The sequence below is a fragment of the Neofelis nebulosa genome, chromosome 6 (assembly GCF_028018385.1).
Source record: "Neofelis nebulosa isolate mNeoNeb1 chromosome 6, mNeoNeb1.pri, whole genome shotgun sequence".
NCBI classification, from domain to species: Eukaryota; Metazoa; Chordata; class Mammalia; order Carnivora; family Felidae; genus Neofelis; species Neofelis nebulosa.
This window is the reverse complement of record NC_080787.1, coordinates 129378922-129400404: the sequence shown is the minus strand read 5'-3', so window position 1 is coordinate 129400404 and position 21483 is coordinate 129378922. Positions and strand designations below refer to the sequence as shown.

Genomic DNA, 21483 nt, shown 5'->3' with positions numbered 1-21483 from the left:
TGACAAGGGAATAGGTCTGGGTGTCACACGAAGCGTGTTCTGAATTCCCACTGTGCCAGGGATTAGGACACGACGAGAACTCAGTCATGGCCCCCAGGCTGGCAGAAATTGTGGTGGTGGTAGCATGAGGAAGCGGGTGGCATGTAGGAAAACGATTCTCTGTTAGAGCTGGCTGGCTGAGTTCGCCTTGTGGGTTCCAGTTTTGCAGCTTTTACCTGATTGCTTCCGATCTCAAATAGCAGAGCTCGTCCAGCCTCCTGCACTCTGGACTTCTTTCCTGATGTCCTCCTTGGCTTCTTCTCTCCTTTTCAAGGAGGCTCCCTGTTAGACAAAAACGACGACGGAGGGCCCTACCTGTTGGTGTTATGACGCCCTGGGACTTATATCTAAATTAATGTTTCATAGAAAGCATCACGTGTCCCGCCACTGCACCAGACAACATGAACATGCAGCACATAGGTTCATCTTCTGCGGGATCCACTTTCGTCAAATCCTCTTAATGGGGAAAGAAACAGGATGAGAAGCCCGTACCTCCAAGCAGAGAACTGATCCTTGCTCAGAACTCTCTTCCCCCTGATGACACCTTATGAAAGAGCCACAAAGCCAACAAAAATTACAGGAAAAATGGTCTACAGAAGAGCTTACATGCGGGGGGGAAGATTTGGAATCTTGAGAAGGTGGTGAAACGTTTTTGAAACGCAAATGGTAATTTTATAAAGATCCTGCTGAATTATTCAGCATAGATTAGCAAATACGGAGAAAACTTTTAGAGGGTCCACAGAGTAGCCAATTAGAAAACTAAAAAACAATTTCAATTTTTTTTTTTTAAAGGAGGTTTTAAATTAAATCTCAATTGCTTAACTGTTAGGGGGAAAAGAATTAGAAATTTTAGCTTCATGATCACCCCCTCTGCATCATGTACTGGTTTTGCACTGGGGATACAATGTTGTAGCACTGGGATAAGATAGTTGTATGGTCCCTGCCTTCATGGGGGCGGTAATCAAAGAGTCACAAAACAAATGTGTAACTCCACATGGTGAAAATCACAAGGCATCATACATAATAGGGACAAAAATGGAGGGTCTAAACTGTCTAGAACAAAATACAGTAAAGTCTCATAGAATGGCAAGGTATGATAAGAGATCAGTAAGTAGGATTCTGACGACTCAGAATTCGGTTTCAACAGACCCATTATAATTGTAGCTCAGAGATAACAGGAAGGGAGGAAGGCTAAACGATCAGTCCTGGCATCTATGTCTTTCCTTTGGTGATGACACCAGAGACCGAGGCCTGGTCTTCAGCATGGCTGGTCCATCCATCCAGAGCTGTACTGGCTCCCACACTCATCAGACCATCAGAGACTACGAAGGGCAGTTTATTAATTTACAACAGGAGGACACCCTTCTCGTGCCTGGAATTCTTATGTCTACGAACTCTCAAGGTAGCCAGCAGGCCTAAGAAGCTGGGCCTTTCCTGCTAAAGATGTTGATTTTCTCTCACACATGTTTATGCTCCCTCCATTTCACTCCCAGAAGATAATCTTCTCTCAACGTTCTAGGGGGTGCTTCTCTGGCACTCCTACATACTGATTCCAGAATCGACACTGCACATCAAATTAGCTTAGAAGTCCCTTGCCCACTACAAATGAGTGGTATAAACAAGACTGCTTAAAATATTTAAAGAACTGAAGTACTGTAAGCACTCTGAAAATACCGTTTAAAACAGAAATAATTGACACAGTAATAAAAATCATGCTTATGTAGTTACTACACAGGCATTTACTTTTTTTTAAATTTTTTTTAGTGTTTATTTTCATTTTTGAGACAGACAGCCGAGTGGGAGAGGGGCAGAGAGGGAGAGAGACCCAGAATATGAAGCAGGCTCCAGGCTCTGAGCTGACAGCACAGAGCCCGACACGGGGCTCGAACCAATGAGACGTGAGATCATGACCTGAGCCAAAGTCAGACACTCAACCGACTGAGCCACCCAGGTGCCCCATACACAGGCATTCAAATGAATGGAAGAAGGAACTAGTGACTCAACAAATAAAAGAAGATTGAACTCACAGACAACTTTGGAGTCATGTATTTATTTGATATAGGAAAGAAATCTATATATATATATTTTTAAATTCCAGTGTAGTTAATGTACAGTATTATATTAGCTTTGGGTGTACAATACAGTGATTCAATCATTCCATACATTATTCAGTGTCCATTGTGATAAGTACACTCTTAATACTCTTCGCCTAATTCATCCATCCCCCCACTCACCTCCAGTAACCATGTTTATTTTCTACAGTTAAGAGTCTGTTTTCTGGTTTGTCTCTCTCTTTTTTTTTCCCCCTTTGCTCATTTGTTTTGTTTCTTAAATTCCACATGAGTGAAATCATATGGTATTAGTCTTTCTCTGATTGGCTAAGCAAAATAGCTTAACATCGTACTCTCTAGATCCATCCATGTTGTTGCAAATGGCAAGATTTTATTCTTTTTTTTTTTTTTAATTTTTTTTTCAACGTTTTTTATTTATTTTTGGGACAGAGAGAGACAGAGCATGAACGGGGGAGGGGCAGAGAGAGAGGGAGACACAGAATCGGAAACAGGCTCCAGGCTCCGAGCCATCAGCCCAGAGCCTGACACGGGGCTCGAACTCACGGACCGCGAGATCGTGACCTGGCTGAAGTCGGACGCTTAACCAACTGCGCCACCCAGGCGCCCCAGCAAGATTTTATTCTTTTTCGTGGCCGAATGCTATTCATCTTTATACTTCATCTTCTTTACTCATCTGTCTATCGATGGACACTTGGGCAGCTTCCAGAATTTGGCTATTGTAAATAATGCTGCAATAAACATAGGGGTGTATATATCTCTTCAAATGAGTGTTTTTGTACTCTTTGAGTAAATACCCATTAGTGTGATTACAGAATCAGAGGGTAATTCTATTTTTAATTTTTTTGAGAAACCTCCATCTCGTCTTCCACAGCATCTGCCCCAGTTTGCCTTCCAACCAACGGTGCACCGGGGTTCCTTTTTCTCCACATCCTCACCAACAGTCATTGTTTCTTAAAGAAATCTATAGTTTTAAAAGAAAATGGTTAACATTCAGACTTCCCACTAGTTTCAACTCTCCATTCCCTCCCCGACCTCAGCCACTGATCCAAATTTTTTATAATAATCAATAATTACATGAGCCAAAGTATTTTTGATATTAAAGCTGGATACTCCCCAAACCAGTTTTTGGTTTTTTTTGTTTTTTTTTTTTTATGTTTATTTACTTTTGAGAGACAAAGAGAGACAGAGTGTGAGCAGGGGAGGAGCAGAGAGAGAGGGAGACACAGAATCCGAAGCAGGCTCCAGGCTCTGAGCTGTCAGCACAGAGCCCAACACAGGGCTCAAACTCATGAGCCGTGAGATCATGACCTGAGCGGAAGTCGGACGCTTAACCGACTGAGCCCCCCGGGGGCCCCACCACCACCACCAAACCAGTTTTTATTCATCTAGAGTTCACGAACCCTTCACACCACTTAAAGCATTTGCGGGGGGGGGGGGGGGGGGGGGATTCTCTTTTTCTCTTCAAAAACTCTTTCATCTTATGTTTTCATTTTATTGGTAATTTAAAAAAATATATTACAATTATATTGTGCATCATCAAAATGACCATCTTTCAAATTTGGATTCGGGAACACAACCGTGGTGGTGTCAGGCCATATTACTTAAAACCTTGGAAAGAAAAGAGCAGACGTGATTTTAAGACGTAAGTGACATGTTCACATGACGTGAAAACTAAATGAAGTCATGGGCCACTCTATGCAAGTTTTTGCCATGGTTCCAATAGAGAATTTCATTGCACGGCATGTTCGAGCACCAGCGGTCAAACTTGGTAGACAAAAATATATATGTGCTGTAATTCTTGTTGCTAGACTTGTACTGAAGGGATGATTTAATTTTGACAAAATCTTCCATTAAATGCTGTTAATTTTACTTTTTATTAACTGTCTAGTGTTATTTTTTGGTTAGCATATGCATGTATTCCAGTATTACAGTCGTATAGAAGCTACAAACACGAGTATGTGACGTATTGTTTTTCTATTCTTACATACTCAAGAAATATAATTAAAATAACTTCAGTAAGCATTTAAGGTTTTACAGATGTTTTTCTCTTGAAAGGGGTCCATATATTACTTGTGAGAAATACTGTTTTAAACTAGTATTTTTTTTCAATATTTCTGTCCCTTTTCCTATTATTTCATGAGGCACTTAGGCATTTTTTAAAAACTGTTTACTTGTGGGGGGGTGGGGGGGGCAGAGAGAGAGATAGGGAGAGAGAGAATCCCAAGCAAGGAGTCCACGCGGGGCTCAAACCCACAAACGGAACCTTGGGATCATGACCTGAGTTGAAACTAAGACTTGACACTCAAACTACTAAACCATCCAGGCTCCCCATGAGCCACTTCGGCATTGTTTAGTTATTTAAAAATGTTTTGTATGATACCTAAAAAGAAGAGAGTTCACCGAAAATATTATGTCTTAGATAAATATATTACTGAAGTGTATTTTGTGGAATTTATTTTAAGCCTACCTTTAACAATATTTATTACACAAAATTATAAAAGCAAAATATTTTCTTCTTACATTGTGGACTTCCATTCATAATTTGTTTAGAATCAATTATTTTTTTAAAAATTTTTTTTTCAACATTTTTTATTTATTTTTGGGACAGAGAGAGACAGAGCATGAACGGGGGAGGGGCAGAGAGAGAGGGAGACACAGAATCAGAAACAGGCTCCAGGCTCCGAGCCATCAGCCCAGAGCCTGACGCGGGGCTCGAACTCACGGACCGCGAGATCGTGACCTGGCTGAAGTCGGACGCTTAACCGACTGCGCCACCCAGGCGCCCCTGTTTAGAATCAATTATTAAGGAAAAGCATCACTTGTTGACAAACTGAAAATCGATGATACCTTCTCTTTGGATTTTGCACTAAATGTTTATTTAAATAGAAATTGAAATACTACTACAAACAGCGACATCAGAAATTAACACAACACACTTTCATTTCTGGATGTGTTTCGTTCTTATATTTTGTGCTTAAATAGCAACTGGGGTTTGTGAAAAGAATTTGTGTGTTTTCTTTGCAACTAATGAGGTAAAAGGAAGAGCCGTCCAGGCTCTTATTTGTAAACACACCTCCAAGACTGGTATATGTGGCAGTTGAAACTTTATTTGTAATAAATTGAAGGCCAATTGTTTCCTCTTTCTGGCTCTGACTTCTGAGTTCTAGAACATACTGGCACTACATCAGAATTTTCATTAGATGACGGTAACCTCTGCATGGGGTAAGCATCATCGTAAGTCATTGGCAGAATAATTATCACAACTGCCTTTCTCATTGATTTATTTTATTCGGGGCCATTTCTCTTCTATCTGCACAACTCTCAAGGTCTGCAGAACACAATTTGAAAACCACTGAATGGGAACGAAAGCAACTCAACGTTGTACAATAGTAAAAGTTACCCCTCTGCCAGAGGGAATTTGGCAAGAGAGTAACCCAGTTAAGTACCCGCGGACCAGACATGGGATGTCTATGCCCAGCTCAGTAGACTCCCTCAGCACACGCTCAGAGACTTTCAAACTGCTATTTTGAACAGCAAAAATACTTTTAAATGATTTTATTTCCCAGGTTTTAAAAACTAGAAATTGATACAGATACCGTGCCTTTTACAACGCCCCCGCCTATCATACAGAGGGCCTGTTGGGAAATGCTGATCTAAGCCATTCAACACATCTCTTATCCTATTTCACTGAAGTCTTCATAAAGACTTAGTTCCCTCTGATAATCTGCTGTGGTGTTTTAAAATCCTGATGTTTCAGGAAGTCCTTTACGGGCAAGTCACTTAACCTCTCAGGACCTCAGATTTCTCATTTGGAAAATGAAGGGGGTTGGATAAGATTCTTTTTAAAGTCCCACCTAGAATTAGAATGCTCTGGTTTTTGTGCAAGCCAAAACTTTCATTTTCATAACTGTTTAATATCAGAACGATGTTTTAAAACAAATTCAAACAAGAAATCCTTAACACATAAAGCACGTAAAAGTAAAGCCGAGAACTCTCCAGGTCTGCAGAGCACAATTTGAAAACCACTGATCTAAAGCTCTCTTTTAAAAATGCTTTCCTTTTTTCTTTGTCTCAGTGGAAAAGCAAAACATCTGGAAAGGACCCTCCATATTAGTTTCCCTATGTGTATACCAGAACATATGTATTAAGTCACCTGTCAGCTTTTCTTCTCCAGATTAAATAGCTATTATAAGTCCCATTTCCCATCCCTTTAAAATATATTTCCCCTCTTTTTTTTTTTAATGAACCTTCTTTAGTTTCTGTAATTCTTTATTAAAATGTAAAGCTACAAACCAACCACAATCTCTGAAAAGAGCCAAGTGTAGCAAAAGGATTACTTCCGGCTCTATCATGAGATATTCTCACTCCTAATACACTCCAAGTTGTTTCCTTTTTAATAACATTCCACTGCTGCCTCCCATTCAACCAACAGCTCCGTTTGACCCACACTTTTTTTGCGTCCTTCCTTCCTTTCTTCCCTTCTTTCTTTCTTTTCCTTTCTTTCCTTTTCTTTTCTTATGTCTAGTCAACTAATTTTGTTATATCTAGTGAACTAATTTCCCCTCTAATACCCATGTTATTGTCCTCACAGGCCCTTTGAAGTGTTTCTTATTGAACATAATTCCGTTTTTAATGGAACATTTCTGTAATTAGTTAAGGTCACTGAAGTTATCTTCTGCCTTCCAACATACTTCATCCAGCCTCCTAACCAATGTGAGTGTTGTCTAGTTTGTTGTTGAACCTGTAGGCTAATAAAATGTCAGTTACCTCTATACATGAGGTGTCTTGCGGGGTGAACTATGTCCCATAAAATTCATAGCTTGCAGCCTTATCTCCCAGGATCTCAGAATATCACTATATTGGGATATAAGGTCTTCAAGGAACTGACTGAATTAAAATGAGGCCATTTGGGTAGGTCCTAATCAAATCTGACAGGCAGCTGGGGCTTTGGCAATAGAGGAAAGGACGCTTGAAGACTCAGCAAGAAGGTGAACACCCGCAAGCTAAAGAGAGAGGCCCCAAATGAAACCAAGGCTGCTGACACCTTGATCGTGGACTTCCAGCCTCCGGAACTCTGAGAAAATAAATGTCCAACAGTGGTGGTCTTTTGTTGCAGTATCCCAAGCCGACTAATACAAGCTACTCTATGTATGACATTGTGCAGTTCCTGGGGGCTCACCAGGGAATGTCTGCCATCCCAGAGGGCTACAGGAGAGCCCAAATACCCATAACTCAAGCCAGAAGAAGTCATAAAGAAAGATCTAGAGCAAAATGTCCTGGGAGCAACAAGGGAGCCAGATTTCTTTCCACCTGAGGGATTGAGGCTTGAAGCAGAAGATGTCACCTGAGCAGGACCTTCAAAGACAGGGCAAAGTTCCAATCATGGGTGGCAATCCAGGGGACGGGACTCTATCAGTGTGAACTACACTCCTGCTCTACCTGAGGACAAGGTTGGTGGTTTGCAAACTTGTCTAAACGTCAGAGCTAACTGGAAGCTTTTTAAAAAACACATAGATCATCAGGCCCCCTCCTCATCTGCTGAATCAGGAGTTCTAGAGATGATGTCCTGGGATCTTTATTTTAACCAACTCTTAGGTGAGTCGTATCAGTTTCATCAACTTTAAAGATCCCTTTTTAATAAAAACATCTCACTACCTGCTCCCTCTCCCCCTGGGAATCACTATATTTTTATTGAATGAGAAAATACATAAAGACGCAAAACACTATCATGAGTGTAGTGGTGATTTCAAGTGAATTTGTATTTTATTACACAGAACCAAATCCACAAGGTTACAACTGATATGAATGTATCATTTTTACATAAGCACATACATTGAGGGCATTATTTATTCAACTTGCAGAAATGCATAGACAGATTCCGCCTCTTTATTAACCATGAGTTAATAACCCTCTGAGAAGGTGGCCTTTTTTTTTTTTTAAGTTTTTGGGTGGGTTGCGTTTTTTTGTTTTTTAAGTTTTTGGGTGGGTTTGTTTTTTTTTTTTTTGCTTTTTGTTTTTTGGTCTTTTTTTTTTTTTTTTTTTTTTTTAACTCTCTGAGACTCGAAATCCTCCTTTCTGAAATGATGAAAGTAATCCTTGCTCGTCAGGGTAAAGATTAAGTGAGATCATTTAGACAAAGTACAAAACCTAGTATTAGACCCCACCCTAGCCCCTGGCCCCTAGCCTCACCCCCACCCCACCAACACATGTATAAACTCTTCCATACATTTTTTTTGAAGCTGGGTACTTTAGTCATCCTTTCCTCAACTCAAGAGTTTCCTGAAGCTCAAAGCATACCTCAGAAAAGCTCTGTTTCAATCAAAACATCACATCGATATGGACCTCCCTCCGTAACTCAACAGTCAATGACCCCCAGATGAGCTATCTTCCCAAATAGGTCACAATTTTGTTCAAGTGCATGATAGGCCACATGCAGACAGCGGTGCCCTGCTGTCCTTTCCACTAGATTCTTCTACATCCAGTCTTGAAAGTAACCTTCTCCAGAAAATCTTGCCTGACCTCCCCCCTCATAAATCCTTCAAATAAAATTTTTTTTAATGTTTATTTATTTTTGCAGGGGAGAGAGAGAGAGAGAGACAGAGCATGAGCAGTGGAGGGGCAGAGAGAGAGAGGAAGACACAGAATCCGAAGCGGACTCCAGACTCCGAGCTGTCAGCACAGAGCCCGTCATGGGGCTCGAACTCACAAACCACGAGATCATGACCTGAGCCGAAGTCGGACGCTCAACCCTCCAAGTGCCCCTCTCATAAATCCTTCATTCAGTTTCCCTCAGTACCTCTGCTATATTTCATTCATTCATTCATTCATTCATTCATTCATTCATCTGGTCAGTAAAAGACTTACCGTGTCAGGACTTGTTTTAGACACTAAATGAACAAACAGGCAAGGTCCCCACTCCCTGGAGCTGCCAATGTAGGGAGGAGAAGACAGTAAAAATTCAATATGCAACATATCAGGTGGGGATAAACGCCAAGAGGCAAAACCAACAGTGTAAGAAAGCAAGCAGGGCTATTGTTGTTTGGGTAGGATAGTCAGGAAGACCTCATCGAGGTAGTGTCTGAGCAGAAACACGAAGAAATGAGTGTGCAGGCCGGCAGGGTACCTGGGAAGAGAGCCCCAGGCAGCGTCTTTTTTTCCACAAGGGAAGGGGTCTGGTGTTATTCAGTTTCTCCACCACTGTTATAGGATGAATTGTGTCTCTCCAAAAAAGATGTGCTGGAATCCTAACCCTCAGTATTTCAAAATGTGACCTTATTTGGAGATGGGGTCTTTACAGAGATATTCAGGTCAAAGTGAGGTCATTAGCATAGGCTCTAATCCAATATGACGGCTGTCCTTGTAAAAAGGGAAAATTTTAGACATACGCACACAGGACCACACCATGTGGAGATGAGGGCAGACATGGGATGGGGCAGGTACGAGCAAAGGGACACCGAAGATGGCCCACGAATGACCAAATCTAGGAGAGACACATGGAACAGATTCTCTGCCACAGCCCTCAGAACCAGCCTTGCCCACCCCTTGATCTTGAACTTCTAGCCTCCAGGACTGTGACAACAAATTCCTATTCTTTCAGCCTGAGTGGCATAAAGAGAGTAGTACTTTGTCACGGCAGTGCTAGGAAGCTAATATAGCTGCCTATCGCTGCGAAGGTCACACACAGACCATGTCCTTACCCGGGTTCAGAGGATAAACCCTTTGTTCCATGGGCTTCTGCATACCCCTGGATGACTGAGGACTGTAACTGCCCCTAACTGGGCTCCCTGTTTCCACGCTTACTTTCTGAATCCATTCTCCACAGTACTGTCCTGATCTCTCTGAAACAAAAACGTGATCGCCTCACTGATTCACAAGTCTTTGCCTGTATCCCCTTGTCTTCAGGATATAATCCCAATTTTCTCAGTTTGGGAACCAACGACCACGGGATCCAGCCGCAGTTTACCTCTCCAACCTTGCCGCTCTCGTCTCTGCCCCCTCCTGGGGTGGCCTAACCTCTACTCATCCTCGGCCTCAATTTAGTCACCACCTACACTGGGAAGCCTTCCCAAGGCCCCTGAGACCAGGATAGGGGTCCCTCCTAGGTACTTCCAGAAGTCCTGGCGTTGGCTGAATGCTGCTGCTGCATTTATTACAGTGTGCCCCAAACCTGTTTGCCCGACTCTTCTTTTCGAAAATGAGTTCCCATACCTGTTGTTCCTCTAGGCGCTAAGAAAGTGCCTGGCGTGTAGGGAACATTCACTGGGCGGATGGATAAATGAGCAAAGCACGCCACGTTTTGACCAGCTGGTCCCAGAACTAAATTTTTTTTTTCCCTTTAAGGGATGGGGGGGTGGGGGGTGGGGAGGTGACCTTTCAGGAGATTTCCCAGCAGTATGTGGAACCACTGGCACTGGATGGAGCTGCACCTTTTCTTAATGGCTGCAAGAGGAATTTAGATTAGGCATTCAAGAGCTGGCCGTCGTGTCGCAAGACACTGCAGTATGAGGACAGGAAGTCAACAATCTATCTGACAATTTTTGAGTCCGGGGTTGACCAGAATTTTGGAGCCTTTTTTTTTTTTTTTTTTTTTTTTAATAGCAGGTGACACTTTCAGGTTTCTCCCCAGCCTCCGATTCAATAAGTGCAAGTCGATGACCTACAGGTAAAAGTGGTGGGTAGACAGAATAGGAGATTATTGCAAACAATGCAACGTGTTCCATGCGCAAGTGTCCAAAAAGTAAATATTTTTGAGGTTTAAATATCATTGCACACACAGCTATAAATGCTGAAGAGCCTGGAAAAGGAAAGAGAAAAAGACGGTAACAATGTTTAAGTACATATATTAAAAATATTGTATTTGTATAGTAGGTCTAAAAATTTATATATCTAACTAGAGGAAGACAGGATAATAGGTTCACATAATCAGGATTCGCTCGCAATCCTCAGGATTTCTGCAAACTCCTGAAAGGGGAAATGTATCAGAATTTCCAGTCCTCCAAAAAATAGGGCCTAAAAAAGTCTTGTGTGCAAGGGAGAAAAGGAGGGGTGGAAGGCGGGGGGGACTAGCCCTTCGCAGCAGGAAGTCTTCAATGGCTATCGAGTTATGAAGGAACAACTCTGAACAGAAGTCCTTATTCGGAGCGCTAAACTCGCTTTTACCACATAAAGCGCAATATAAAAAGCTCAGAGCAACCTCATCATGGTGTTGGGGAAACAACTCGGCTTCTCCAAGTGAGAAAGCAAGAGGGCTCCGACCGGGTAGTAGCCCAGACCGGTGTTAGGGTTTTTATTTGCAAGTCAATGAGCCAAATGGACGACCAGGCTACTTGTGCCGCGTTCTGGGAAGCAAGGTTATTATTATCGCCTATTGCCCCACTGAACAATTTCACTGAAAAGGAAGAGTCCCAGCAGTGTGTGCGCGCGCACGGTGCCATACGGGACGTGCAGCTACGTGCCCACCTCCAGAACGACTTTATTTACAAAGCGATTACCATGTTATCTATTTGTTTTCCTTTTCCAGCAACAGCAGTTTTACTCAGCCCTCGAATTTCTTAATTACAAACCCGTTCGCTTCTAAATCAACCCCAAATCGTCAGGCAGAGCCCGGAGGGAGGCTGTGCAAGTTTGCACACACCCCCACCTCCCGGATCAAGGGCAACAGCAGAAGCAAGAAACTGTGTATGTGCAAAAAGGTGGATCTGGGGACGAGGATCGCTGAGTTTGTTTACAGAGCAGAGACGCCTCAGCTCGGATGCCAAAGCTACCAAGAGCTGCAAACGCAAACTTAGCAGAAGCACACGTACCCCGGGAGCGGCGAGCGGGCCCGAAAGCGCGGACCGGACTCCAGGGCGAGGGAGCGGAGGCGGCCGGGCCCGCGGGCGCGCTCCGTCCACCTGCAGCCGCTGCCGCTCCCCGCCCCCAGCTCCTGTCCTTGAAAGGAGTCGGCGGGGGTGGGGGGGTGGGGGGGGGGAATGCATCTACACTCAGAATAGCTAGATCAGGTTCACCCAGTGCTCCTATAAAAACACAAAGGCACAGCCCGGGAAAGTGTGCTCGGGGAAGGGGCATTATTTGTCCGGGTATTTAAAACCGCACTCGGGGAAACAGCCATTCTTCGCAGCCCGGGGAAGGGGAGGGGGGGGGGCGTGGGTGGAGGGTTTGCAAAGCCGGGGTGGCAGAAGGGCACTATGCAGGAAGAGCACTATGCAGGGCACCCCCTTTTCCCCGCAGAAGGCAGCCCAGATCGCTAGGTGAGCCGACTGGGAGTGCGGGGGGTGGGGGATCCGGCCAGCGGGGAGCAGCGCGTTTTCCTCGCTCTTCTCGGGGCAGGCGCTAATTTGGAGCTAGAAGTGCAGGGGGCGTTTTCTTCCCGCTCCGGGGCGACCGGGCTGGCCCGGTGTTTGTGGGCTGAGAGGAAACCAGAGTCCGGCGGCACTGAGGCGGCGCCTGGGCCCGCAGCCTCTGCGCACGTGCCTCTGGCCGCGGGGACGCGGCTCCGCTACCCGGTCCGGCGTGCCCGAGGCTCCGGAGTCCGCGTTTTGCCACCGCCCTCCCGGGAGGCTCTCGCTCCGCCCTTCCTGAAATCCCTTATATTAACTGTGGCCAAAGCCCTAAGAAACACAGCTCATTGTTGGCAGCTGCCGGGCGGTCTTACAGAGCTGCGAGGGCAGCGGAGGGGAAATAAAAGGGAACGGCTCCGATTCTGCCCCAGCGGCTGCTGCAAGACCTCTGTGCCGACATCGCGACAGCGAGCGCCCTGCACACCGGGAAGGCCCCCTCTATGTGCTGCTGAGCCGGTCCCGGACCCGACGATCCCGCCCTCGGTCTTCGGAGCAGAAATCGCAAAGACGGAAGGTAAGCGCGGCGGGCGAAGCCGGCTGGGGCGCCTGCCAGCCCAGTCCTCCGAGGGCTGGGTTTGCCCGGAGGAAGAGCGTGAGGCGGAGCTGGGGAATAACAACAGGATGTGCAACAACAGGATGAGGAGGGCTGATTTAATGCCTGAAGTTCGCGGCACGGCTACGGGGCACTTCCTTTATTAGGCGACTTCGGGGAGCAGAGGGGGGTGTGGGCACGGGTCCGCCCGCCCGATCGCAGGGGGAAGGGGCTGTTTGTTCGCGCCCAGCTCTGTTGTGGGTGGCAGATCCGCCGTGGCGGCCAGCCCCGGGTGCACGGGCTACTAGTAGGATCCCGGGGATAGTTAGTGGTTCGCAGCCGACGTGCGTCCGGGGAGCCTAGGGGACAGAGGCAAGAAAAAGTGGGGTGCGCCTTGGTGGGCGGCACGTGTGGCGCGAGTCTTACCGTCTGCCCTGTTCACTTTCAGGACTGGAAATGGCAGACCATATGATGGCCATGAACCACGGGCGCTTCCCCGACGGCACCAACGGGCTGCACCACCACCCTGCCCATCGCATGGGCATGGGGCAGTTCCCGAGCCCCCATCACCACCAGCAGCAGCAGCCCCAACACGCCTTCAACGCCCTGATGGGCGAGCACATACACTACGGCGCGGGCAACATGAATGCCACGAGCGGCATAAGGCACGCGATGGGGCCGGGGACTGTGAACGGAGGGCACCCCCCGAGCGCGCTGGCCCCCGCGGCCCGGTTTAACAACTCCCAGTTCATGGGCCCCCCGGTGGCCAGCCAGGGAGGCTCCCTGCCGGCCAGCATGCAGCTGCAGAAGCTCAACAACCAGTATTTCAACCATCACCCCTACCCCCACAACCACTACATGCCGGATTTGCACCCTGCTGCAGGCCACCAGATGAACGGGACAAACCAGCACTTCCGAGATTGCAACCCCAAGCACAGCGGCGGCAGCAGCACCCCCGGCGGCTCCGGCGGCAGCAGCACCCCCGGCGGCTCCGGCGGCACCTCGGGTGGTGGCGCGGGCAGCGGCAATAGCGGCGGCGGCAGCGGCGGCGGCAGCGGCAGCAACATGCCCGCCTCCGTGGCCCACGTCCCTGCTGCAATGCTGCCGCCCAATGTCATAGACACTGATTTCATCGACGAGGAAGTGCTTATGTCCTTAGTGATAGAAATGGGTTTGGACCGCATCAAGGAGCTGCCCGAACTCTGGCTGGGGCAAAACGAGTTTGATTTTATGACGGACTTCGTGTGCAAACAGCAGCCCAGCAGAGTAAGCTGTTGACTTGATCGAAACCCCGGCGAAAAGAAATCAAACCCCCAACTTCGGTGTGAATTAAAGAAAAAACAAAAAAACAAAAAAACAAAACAAAACAAAACAAAAAAAAAACATTCCCTTAGACACAGTATCTCACTTTTCAGATCTTGAAAGGTTTGAGAACTTGGAAACAAAGTAAAACTATAAACTTGTACAAATTGGTTTAAAAAAATTGCTGCCACTTTTTTTTTTTCTGTTTTTGTTTCGTTTTGTAGCCTTGACATTCACCTCCCTTATGTAGTTGAAATATCTAGCTAACTTGGTCTTTTTTGTTGTTTGTTTTTACTCCTTATTTCCTCACTTTCTCCAGTGCTCAACTGTTAGATATTAATCTTGGCAAACTGCTTAATCTTGTGGATTTTGTAGATGGTTTCAAATGACTGAGTTGCATTCAGATTGACGAGTGAAAGGAAAAATTTGCATTAGTTGGTTGCATGAACTTTGAAGGGCAGATATTACTGCACAAACTCTGCCATCTCGCTTCATTTTTTTTTAACTATGCATTTGAGTACAGACTAATTTTTTAAATATGCTAAACTGGAAGATTAAACAGATGTGGGCCAAACCGTTCTGGATCAGGAAAAGTCATACTGTTCACTTTCAAGTTGGCTGTTCCCCCTCCCCCATATGTACAGACAATAATAGGGTGTGGAATGTCGTCAGTGGCAAACATTTCACAGATTTTTATTTTGTTTCTGTCTTCAACATTTTTGACACTGTGCTAATAGTTCTATTCAGTACATGAAAAGATACTACTGTGTTGAAAGCTTTTTAGGAAATTTTGACAGTATTTTTGTACAAAACATTTTTTTGAGAAAATACTTGTTAATTTATTCTATTTTAATTTGCCAATGTCAATAAAAAGTTAAGAAATACTTGTTTTCTAGAAGTCATTGGGGGGTGGGGGTGGTTGTTCCTTTTGGTGGCTTTTTCTCTCTGTAAGTTGAACACTTTATTGATGAGAGTAAGCATTCCAAAGGATAAATTACAGGACACTAAAACAGGTCATGATGAGCTTAAGTGGAGAGCAGGATTTAACATAATTGGCATAATGCTTCATTGTTATCATTGTAACATGCCTCTTGGTGTGGTTTAATCAGAAGCTGCAAAGTTGTCAAAGAGCATTTTTTTTCTTAATTGTCATCATATTCAAGTGTACTCCAGAGTTAAAGGTTTGTGACGCTAAATCCTATAAAAAAAATTTTTTTCACGGGATGGGAGGGGGGAACACCAAGTGTTTCTGGTGATATACCTGATTCAACTATGTAAATGCAGGTCAGGATAATATACTGGGGGAATGGTGACGATGGCATTAAACATAAATCTCCCTTTATCTCTAGTGACGAATTTTCTTTCTCAGCAAAAGTCCTAAGGAGAGGCACACATTTTCTAGCTTAATCTCTGAAATAGCTTCTGACTGGTTTATAGTCCTAAGAGGAAGAGGGGCAGAATTCCACCTTGAGGCTTTCTATTTTGTTCTATAATATTTAAAATTTACACAGGGAGGTTGATTCAAAGGTCAAATGACAGTCTTCACAAGATCTTCCCTTGCACGCGTTCCCTGTTTTCCAGAATTCTGAGCCTTTTCTGTTACAGGCAAGGGGTGCAAAGGACATAAGGATAAGATTGTTTAATTTTACCTAAATGTTTTACCAGGAAGACATAATTACAGTTAAGTAGGTGTCGAGTTTTGCCTATAATCAAGCAAAAGAAAAAGTCATATTGTTAAAATCTCAAGTTATCCCAGCTTGAAGATGGAATTTTGTTTTCCCTTTCACGTTTTCTTAGCTTATCTTGTAAGAGCAATATACCTACATTCAAGAAAAAATAGTCTTTTATATTTGACCCACTGAAGAAGTAAAATACAGGTTGAGGAAAATCTCACAAATAATAACTTTAAAAGAACATTTCATTTTGATCCTTAGGTTCTAATCTTAAATCCCATATTTCATAATTTTAAAAAAAAGGAAATGCAGAAGTGTTAAATTACAGTGAGTCTGGCGTAAAGGCTCATTTCAATATAATTCAGATCACCTACATTCTATAATTCTATTTCCAAGGCAAGCCATTAAAATTAAGATACACACTCCACTGGGCTTGTTATACCTCTCTAATTGACATTTCCTTATTAAAAATTATGTTCTAAATAAATAATTTCTCTGAAAATTGAAAATAACTCCAAACTCTTCACCCCATTTTAAAAAGCTAAACCAGATTTCCCACATTAATAGTTGGAAGCTGAAGTTTTCTTCAGCTAAGACCTGTCAATACTAAATCTACAATCAGCAGTAAATCTTCCTGGCTAGGCATTTTCGCAGTAAGTTTTTCTTTTCCTTTTTTTTTTTTTTTTCCAGAGGCTCAAGTGAAAAAATATGTTTGCATACATATTAATACAGCAATTCTTGTTCTTTTTCACTTGTGCCAGGAAAAAAAAAAGAAAAGAAAAGAAAAAGGAAAGCTATTGGAGGCATTGTGTCTTTTCTTTTCTTTTCTCTTTTTTTTTTTTTTTTTTTTTTTTTTTTTTTTTTTTTTGCATAAAGAAAGAAACAAAATAATTGTCTTGCCACCACCCTTCACCATTCATTCTGCCAGGAAATAAGCCACAACACCTGCTCTGTCACTAAATTCCTCCTGCTGTTCTAACACCGGAACACGTATGTGGAGACGCGGAGCCCAAGGAACTATTATTAGATCCTGAGCCCATCTCTGCCAGAACAGAGGAGCTGGTTTAAAAGCACAATTTCTCCTCAGTGCAAATACAACCCCCCTCCACCCCCTATTCATCTGAATGATCTCTATTTCATTAAAACTCTTTCTCGATCAACAATTGAGCAGATTCCATGCGATATCTGCAGGTCTCTTAAGCACAGGAAAAATAACTCCTTGTTTGAACAACCTGATTCATGAAACCTGTACAGTGACCTAGATCACCGGGCTACTGGCGGACATTTGCAAAACCTTTTGTGGTCTTGCTTCCTACTAAGTTGCTTGTAGCATATGGGGAAATTTGACCTCCGTACCTTGGCTGTTTTTCAAAAAGTTCTAACATGGTACAAGAGAGCTTCTGTTCTTTAAGCTTTGCCCACAAATAGATACTCCACGCTTGATTTTCAAGATAAGATCAATGATAAGCAAGAACATCATAGAAACAAGTCAGAAAAATAAGAACACGTTGATGAAAACTTGCACCTCTGCCTTGTGCCTGCTCGGATCCTGGTGGCGGTATTTTTGCGGGAGCTGATAAAGACGTTACATCTATGGATGGGTCTTTGAAGGACAGTTACCTAATCACCACTGTTTATGGGGTGCTAGGCTAGAGCACTGGTACCAGAAGGCTGACATCTATTGTGAAGTTTATGGTCTCCGTGACTTTTACTACTGTAAACGCCTGGGCTAGCTATAAATTGATGTCAACATTAAAGGCCAGATCCTTTAGAGCAAAATATTAATCCACTAATCTATTATGGGTGGCCAGCTTTGAAATACAAACTTTGCAGTCCCAGACCATTAGGTGTTTTCGCCCCCTTGTGGAATTTATTTAGAAGGTCAAAGGAAAGCCATTTCCTTAAGAGGGGTTTTTTTTGTTGGTGGTGGTTTGTTTGTTTACCTTTTCTGAATGCTTCATTTTCTTTCTTGAAGCAAACAGCATATATTTGAGCAACAAATTTTTTTTTTATTAAAAGAGATTTCAAAGTAAACACCCTTTATGAAAATAAGAACATTTTCCTTACCAAAGAACTTAACTTGGGATAAGTGTACATAATTGAGATGTGCCTCACATTTCAAAATATGCATTGGCTAAGGGGTTTTCTTTTATAAAAGTATAATGAGCAAATGCTTTAGCCTGTCAGTTAAAACTGATACTCTGCACTCTCACAACAGAGCTGTTGTTTTGGGACAAGTACAAATAATAATGCATTTGATGGTAAGTGTTCCGAAAGGTGGAGGGAAATATCTAGGAATGCAGAATGCGGTTATCTGTGTTGGAATGCGACCAAGCCACAGGCTCTAATCTTGTGAAAGGGCCACAGGATGTTTAATGGGAATGAGTGTTGCTGTCTAATTGATTCAGTAAAATTTACTTTAAAATAAGCTTGGCAGATAACATTGTCTCCAAAGAAAGAAATACATTTAGAATTCAAGGAATTCAGGACTCAAGCCATTGGAAATGTTCTCCTCTCCAACCGTATTGTTTTGCTAGCACAAAAGAGGTGTTACGCAGCTTCAGAGACGGTATTTATCATTTTGGTACTGTACCACTGTCATCAGAATCACAGCTGCCAAGCAGGTTAAAGCAAGACAAGGTTAAAGGTTAAAGGTTAAAGGCTAAAGCAAGGTTAAAACAAGGGATAGCACATCAAGTGACTTGGCCAATGAACCCCTATCATCTTGTGTTCTGTTTGTCTTTTCCCCCCAGAATAGAAGAAACAATGGCAATGTCAGAATTTTAATTGCAATGGACTGGCTTAAATTACTTGACCTATTTTTATCCAGCTAGGAGAGAAATGATTCTGTTTTTTCTTGGCAGCAATGCTTATCATTTAAATTAGAAAAAAGAAAGATAAGGACATTTCTCTATCAAGTAGTGTACTATTGGTGAATAGTTTTAGTTTGCTTTATAGTAAATAAGATTCCCATATATTTTTCAAAAATTTTGAGACACCTGAAGTAAAGAACTTTTCCCCTTCATTGGAGAACTTAAATTTATGAGGGATGCTAAATAACGAAATGAAAATACTCTAGGAGCTGCTGCGGTGAATTCCCATAGTATTTTGATATTTATGAACATAATAAAAGAAAAACTAAGAGAAATTGGGGTCTACTGTGTGGGGGAACTGAATCCATGGTCCTTGGGAAAGAGAATATCAACCAACACCTTCCTTGCGATCTAGGAACAAATAATGGCTTTTTAGACCTGGATCCTCATCAGCCGCCAGATGGGCATTAAAGGTGTCAGAGCCCGCCCCAGGAGCCAGTTGGTGATGCTTTTTGAGAATTCTGCTTGGCTGAACCAACACATGAAGAGTGAACTAAAGCAGATGCAAGACGAATGAGTACTATTACTGGCTTTATATGTTGTTGGCTTTCATTAGGCTGAACTAATCTGAAAGATCAGTGAGGCAGGACACGACATGGGTGAGGACAGTAGGTCACAGGATTCTTGGAATTTTCCCATGGCATCATCGTGCCCCACCCTGAAATCCTTCCCCTTCCCTCTACAGTGGAAAGGCTCCTTGATGACATTTTGGGTTGCTGAACAGAGCAGACGAGGGACTGTGGCTCCAAAGGAGCCTGTGGCAAGGCAAGGTTGGCCTTGGTGTGCCTTGAAGGAGATATGCAAATAGGCGAGTGGCTTTTGAAAAGTTAATAGTGTTAAAGAATCCTGTGGGTCTATTCTTGAAAGCTGGGTGGGGAGCCGAGATTTAGGCTTGAGCAAAAATCAAACTGGCAGAAAACCACAAAAAAATGTTGTCAGAGGACAGCCAACTCCAGGGTATGGTATCTTATGAACACTCGTAGGGGATAGGATGCTAGAATGGAGGAAATGTGATCAGTGCTACTGAACCTTTTTCTCTGTGTGTCTCCCCAGGGATCGACAGAAAATTTGGCCTTGTGGTTTCTTTAGCTTGACCACAGAGCTTGGTTGTTTGTTTGTTTGTTTGTTTGTTTTTTAATTTCTGGTAACCCACCATTCCCCCCGCCCTTTGCTTCATGACCATATCTCCACACTGACAAACACATAGCACTTAAATTGTATATAAATATCTTTAGGTCTCCTTGTAAATATTGCCCCATTATATTTATTTTGGATAACTCTTTGAAGGAAGATCCTGGATGCAAAATGATGGCTAGTTCCATATTTCTTCCCTTTATCCGGTGTGTTTAGCAAATATACGCATGATGGGGCCAGTCTGTGAAAAGTGATTGAACTGCTATGCTCCTAATATGAACTGAAAATAAAAATCTAAATGTTTCTTAGATCCCTGTCTGCCACCATGTTTTTTAGGGCAAAGATTTTCAGCTAGGTAGGGCCACCCCTGTAAGAGGCAGAGCAGAATGGGAAGAAGGTATAGGGCAGTAACTTGAAAAAACATATTCCATATATATATTTGGAAAAATGTTTAAATACATGTTATTTCAGTAAGACTTTTAAAAAAATCTTCTTGACTGATAGAGCATGGATTTTAAACTGGTGAGAAACGCTGTTTAGACAACACGATTCTACCAAATCAGAGAAATTCACCCTGCTGCCAGCACCACTTAACAAATCATTTTGTTAACTCAAGTTTCCTGTGACCGAGCTGACTTTGCTGGGCGCCCACTATGTGACAGGCATTGTGGGGGGGCACTTTGCATATGGAATCTTATTTAATCCTCACAGTGTTCCTGCAAGGTATGTCATGTCATTATTCCAATTTTAGATAAGGAAACTGTTATTTAAAGAGGAAGTAAAATTGTTCAAGGGCAATACAGCTGGTAGGAGGCTAAGTGGTTTTCCAGACCTAGCTTCCAGTACAGTGTTTATTCTGTTTTTTAAATTTGATTATTATTATTATTTTTATTTTAGTAAGAGAGAGAGAGAGCAAGGCGGTAGAGGGGCGGGGGGGGGGGGGGGGAGAGAGAGAGAGAGAGAGAGAGAGAGAGAATCTCAAGCAGGCTCCACACTCAGTGTAGAACCTAACATGGGGCTCGATCCCACGCCCCTGGGATCATGACCTGAGCTGAAATCCAGAGCCGCTCAACTGACTGAGCCACCCAGGCGCCCCAGGACAGTGTTCATCCTAATACACGACACTACCATTCTAAACCAAATTACTCTTAATCGTTTGGTTTTTTTTTTCTTTTCTTTTCAAATTACTCGTATTCTTAGATCCCATGATTGTCAGCTCATCAGTTGATTTAATAACGTGCTTCAGGGGGGAAAAACCCACTACATTTTATGTACGCAAATTATAAAGTATACTAACACCATTATGACACGTACCTATCCCTACAGTTGCAAAGCATTTCCTTTTGGGATTTACAAGATTTGGGTCTACCCTTTTCACACCCAGTCTAAAAATTCTTCAGAATTAAGTTTGGCCCCGACAGACAACTGTGAGACTAGCAGAGGTGGTGAGACTGCCTAATCCCTTCTTAACAGCTTTACCTGGTTTACACTTCAAGTCAGATGAAATAATACCAGTGA

The 21483-nt window shown here is 43.4% G+C and overlaps 1 protein-coding gene across 1 annotated transcript; it reads left to right on the top strand.

Annotated features, from left to right (window-relative positions):
- The first annotated feature begins 12715 nt into the window (after positions 1-12715).
- CITED2 (Cbp/p300 interacting transactivator with Glu/Asp rich carboxy-terminal domain 2) lies at positions 12716-15169 on the top strand. The gene is made up of 2 exons (XM_058735468.1): positions 12716-12965; positions 13432-15169. The coding sequence occupies exon 2, from the start codon at positions 13440-13442 to the stop codon at positions 14259-14261; it is 822 nt and encodes a 273-aa protein (XP_058591451.1). The 5' UTR covers positions 12716-12965; positions 13432-13439; the 3' UTR covers positions 14262-15169.
- The last annotated feature ends 6314 nt before the right edge of the window (positions 15170-21483 follow it).

What these genes read in the sequence shown, in the direction of transcription:
- CITED2 (XM_058735468.1), top strand. Translation starts at nt 13,440, where the DNA reads ATGGCAGACCATATGATGGCCATGAACCACGGGCGCTTCCCCGACGGC.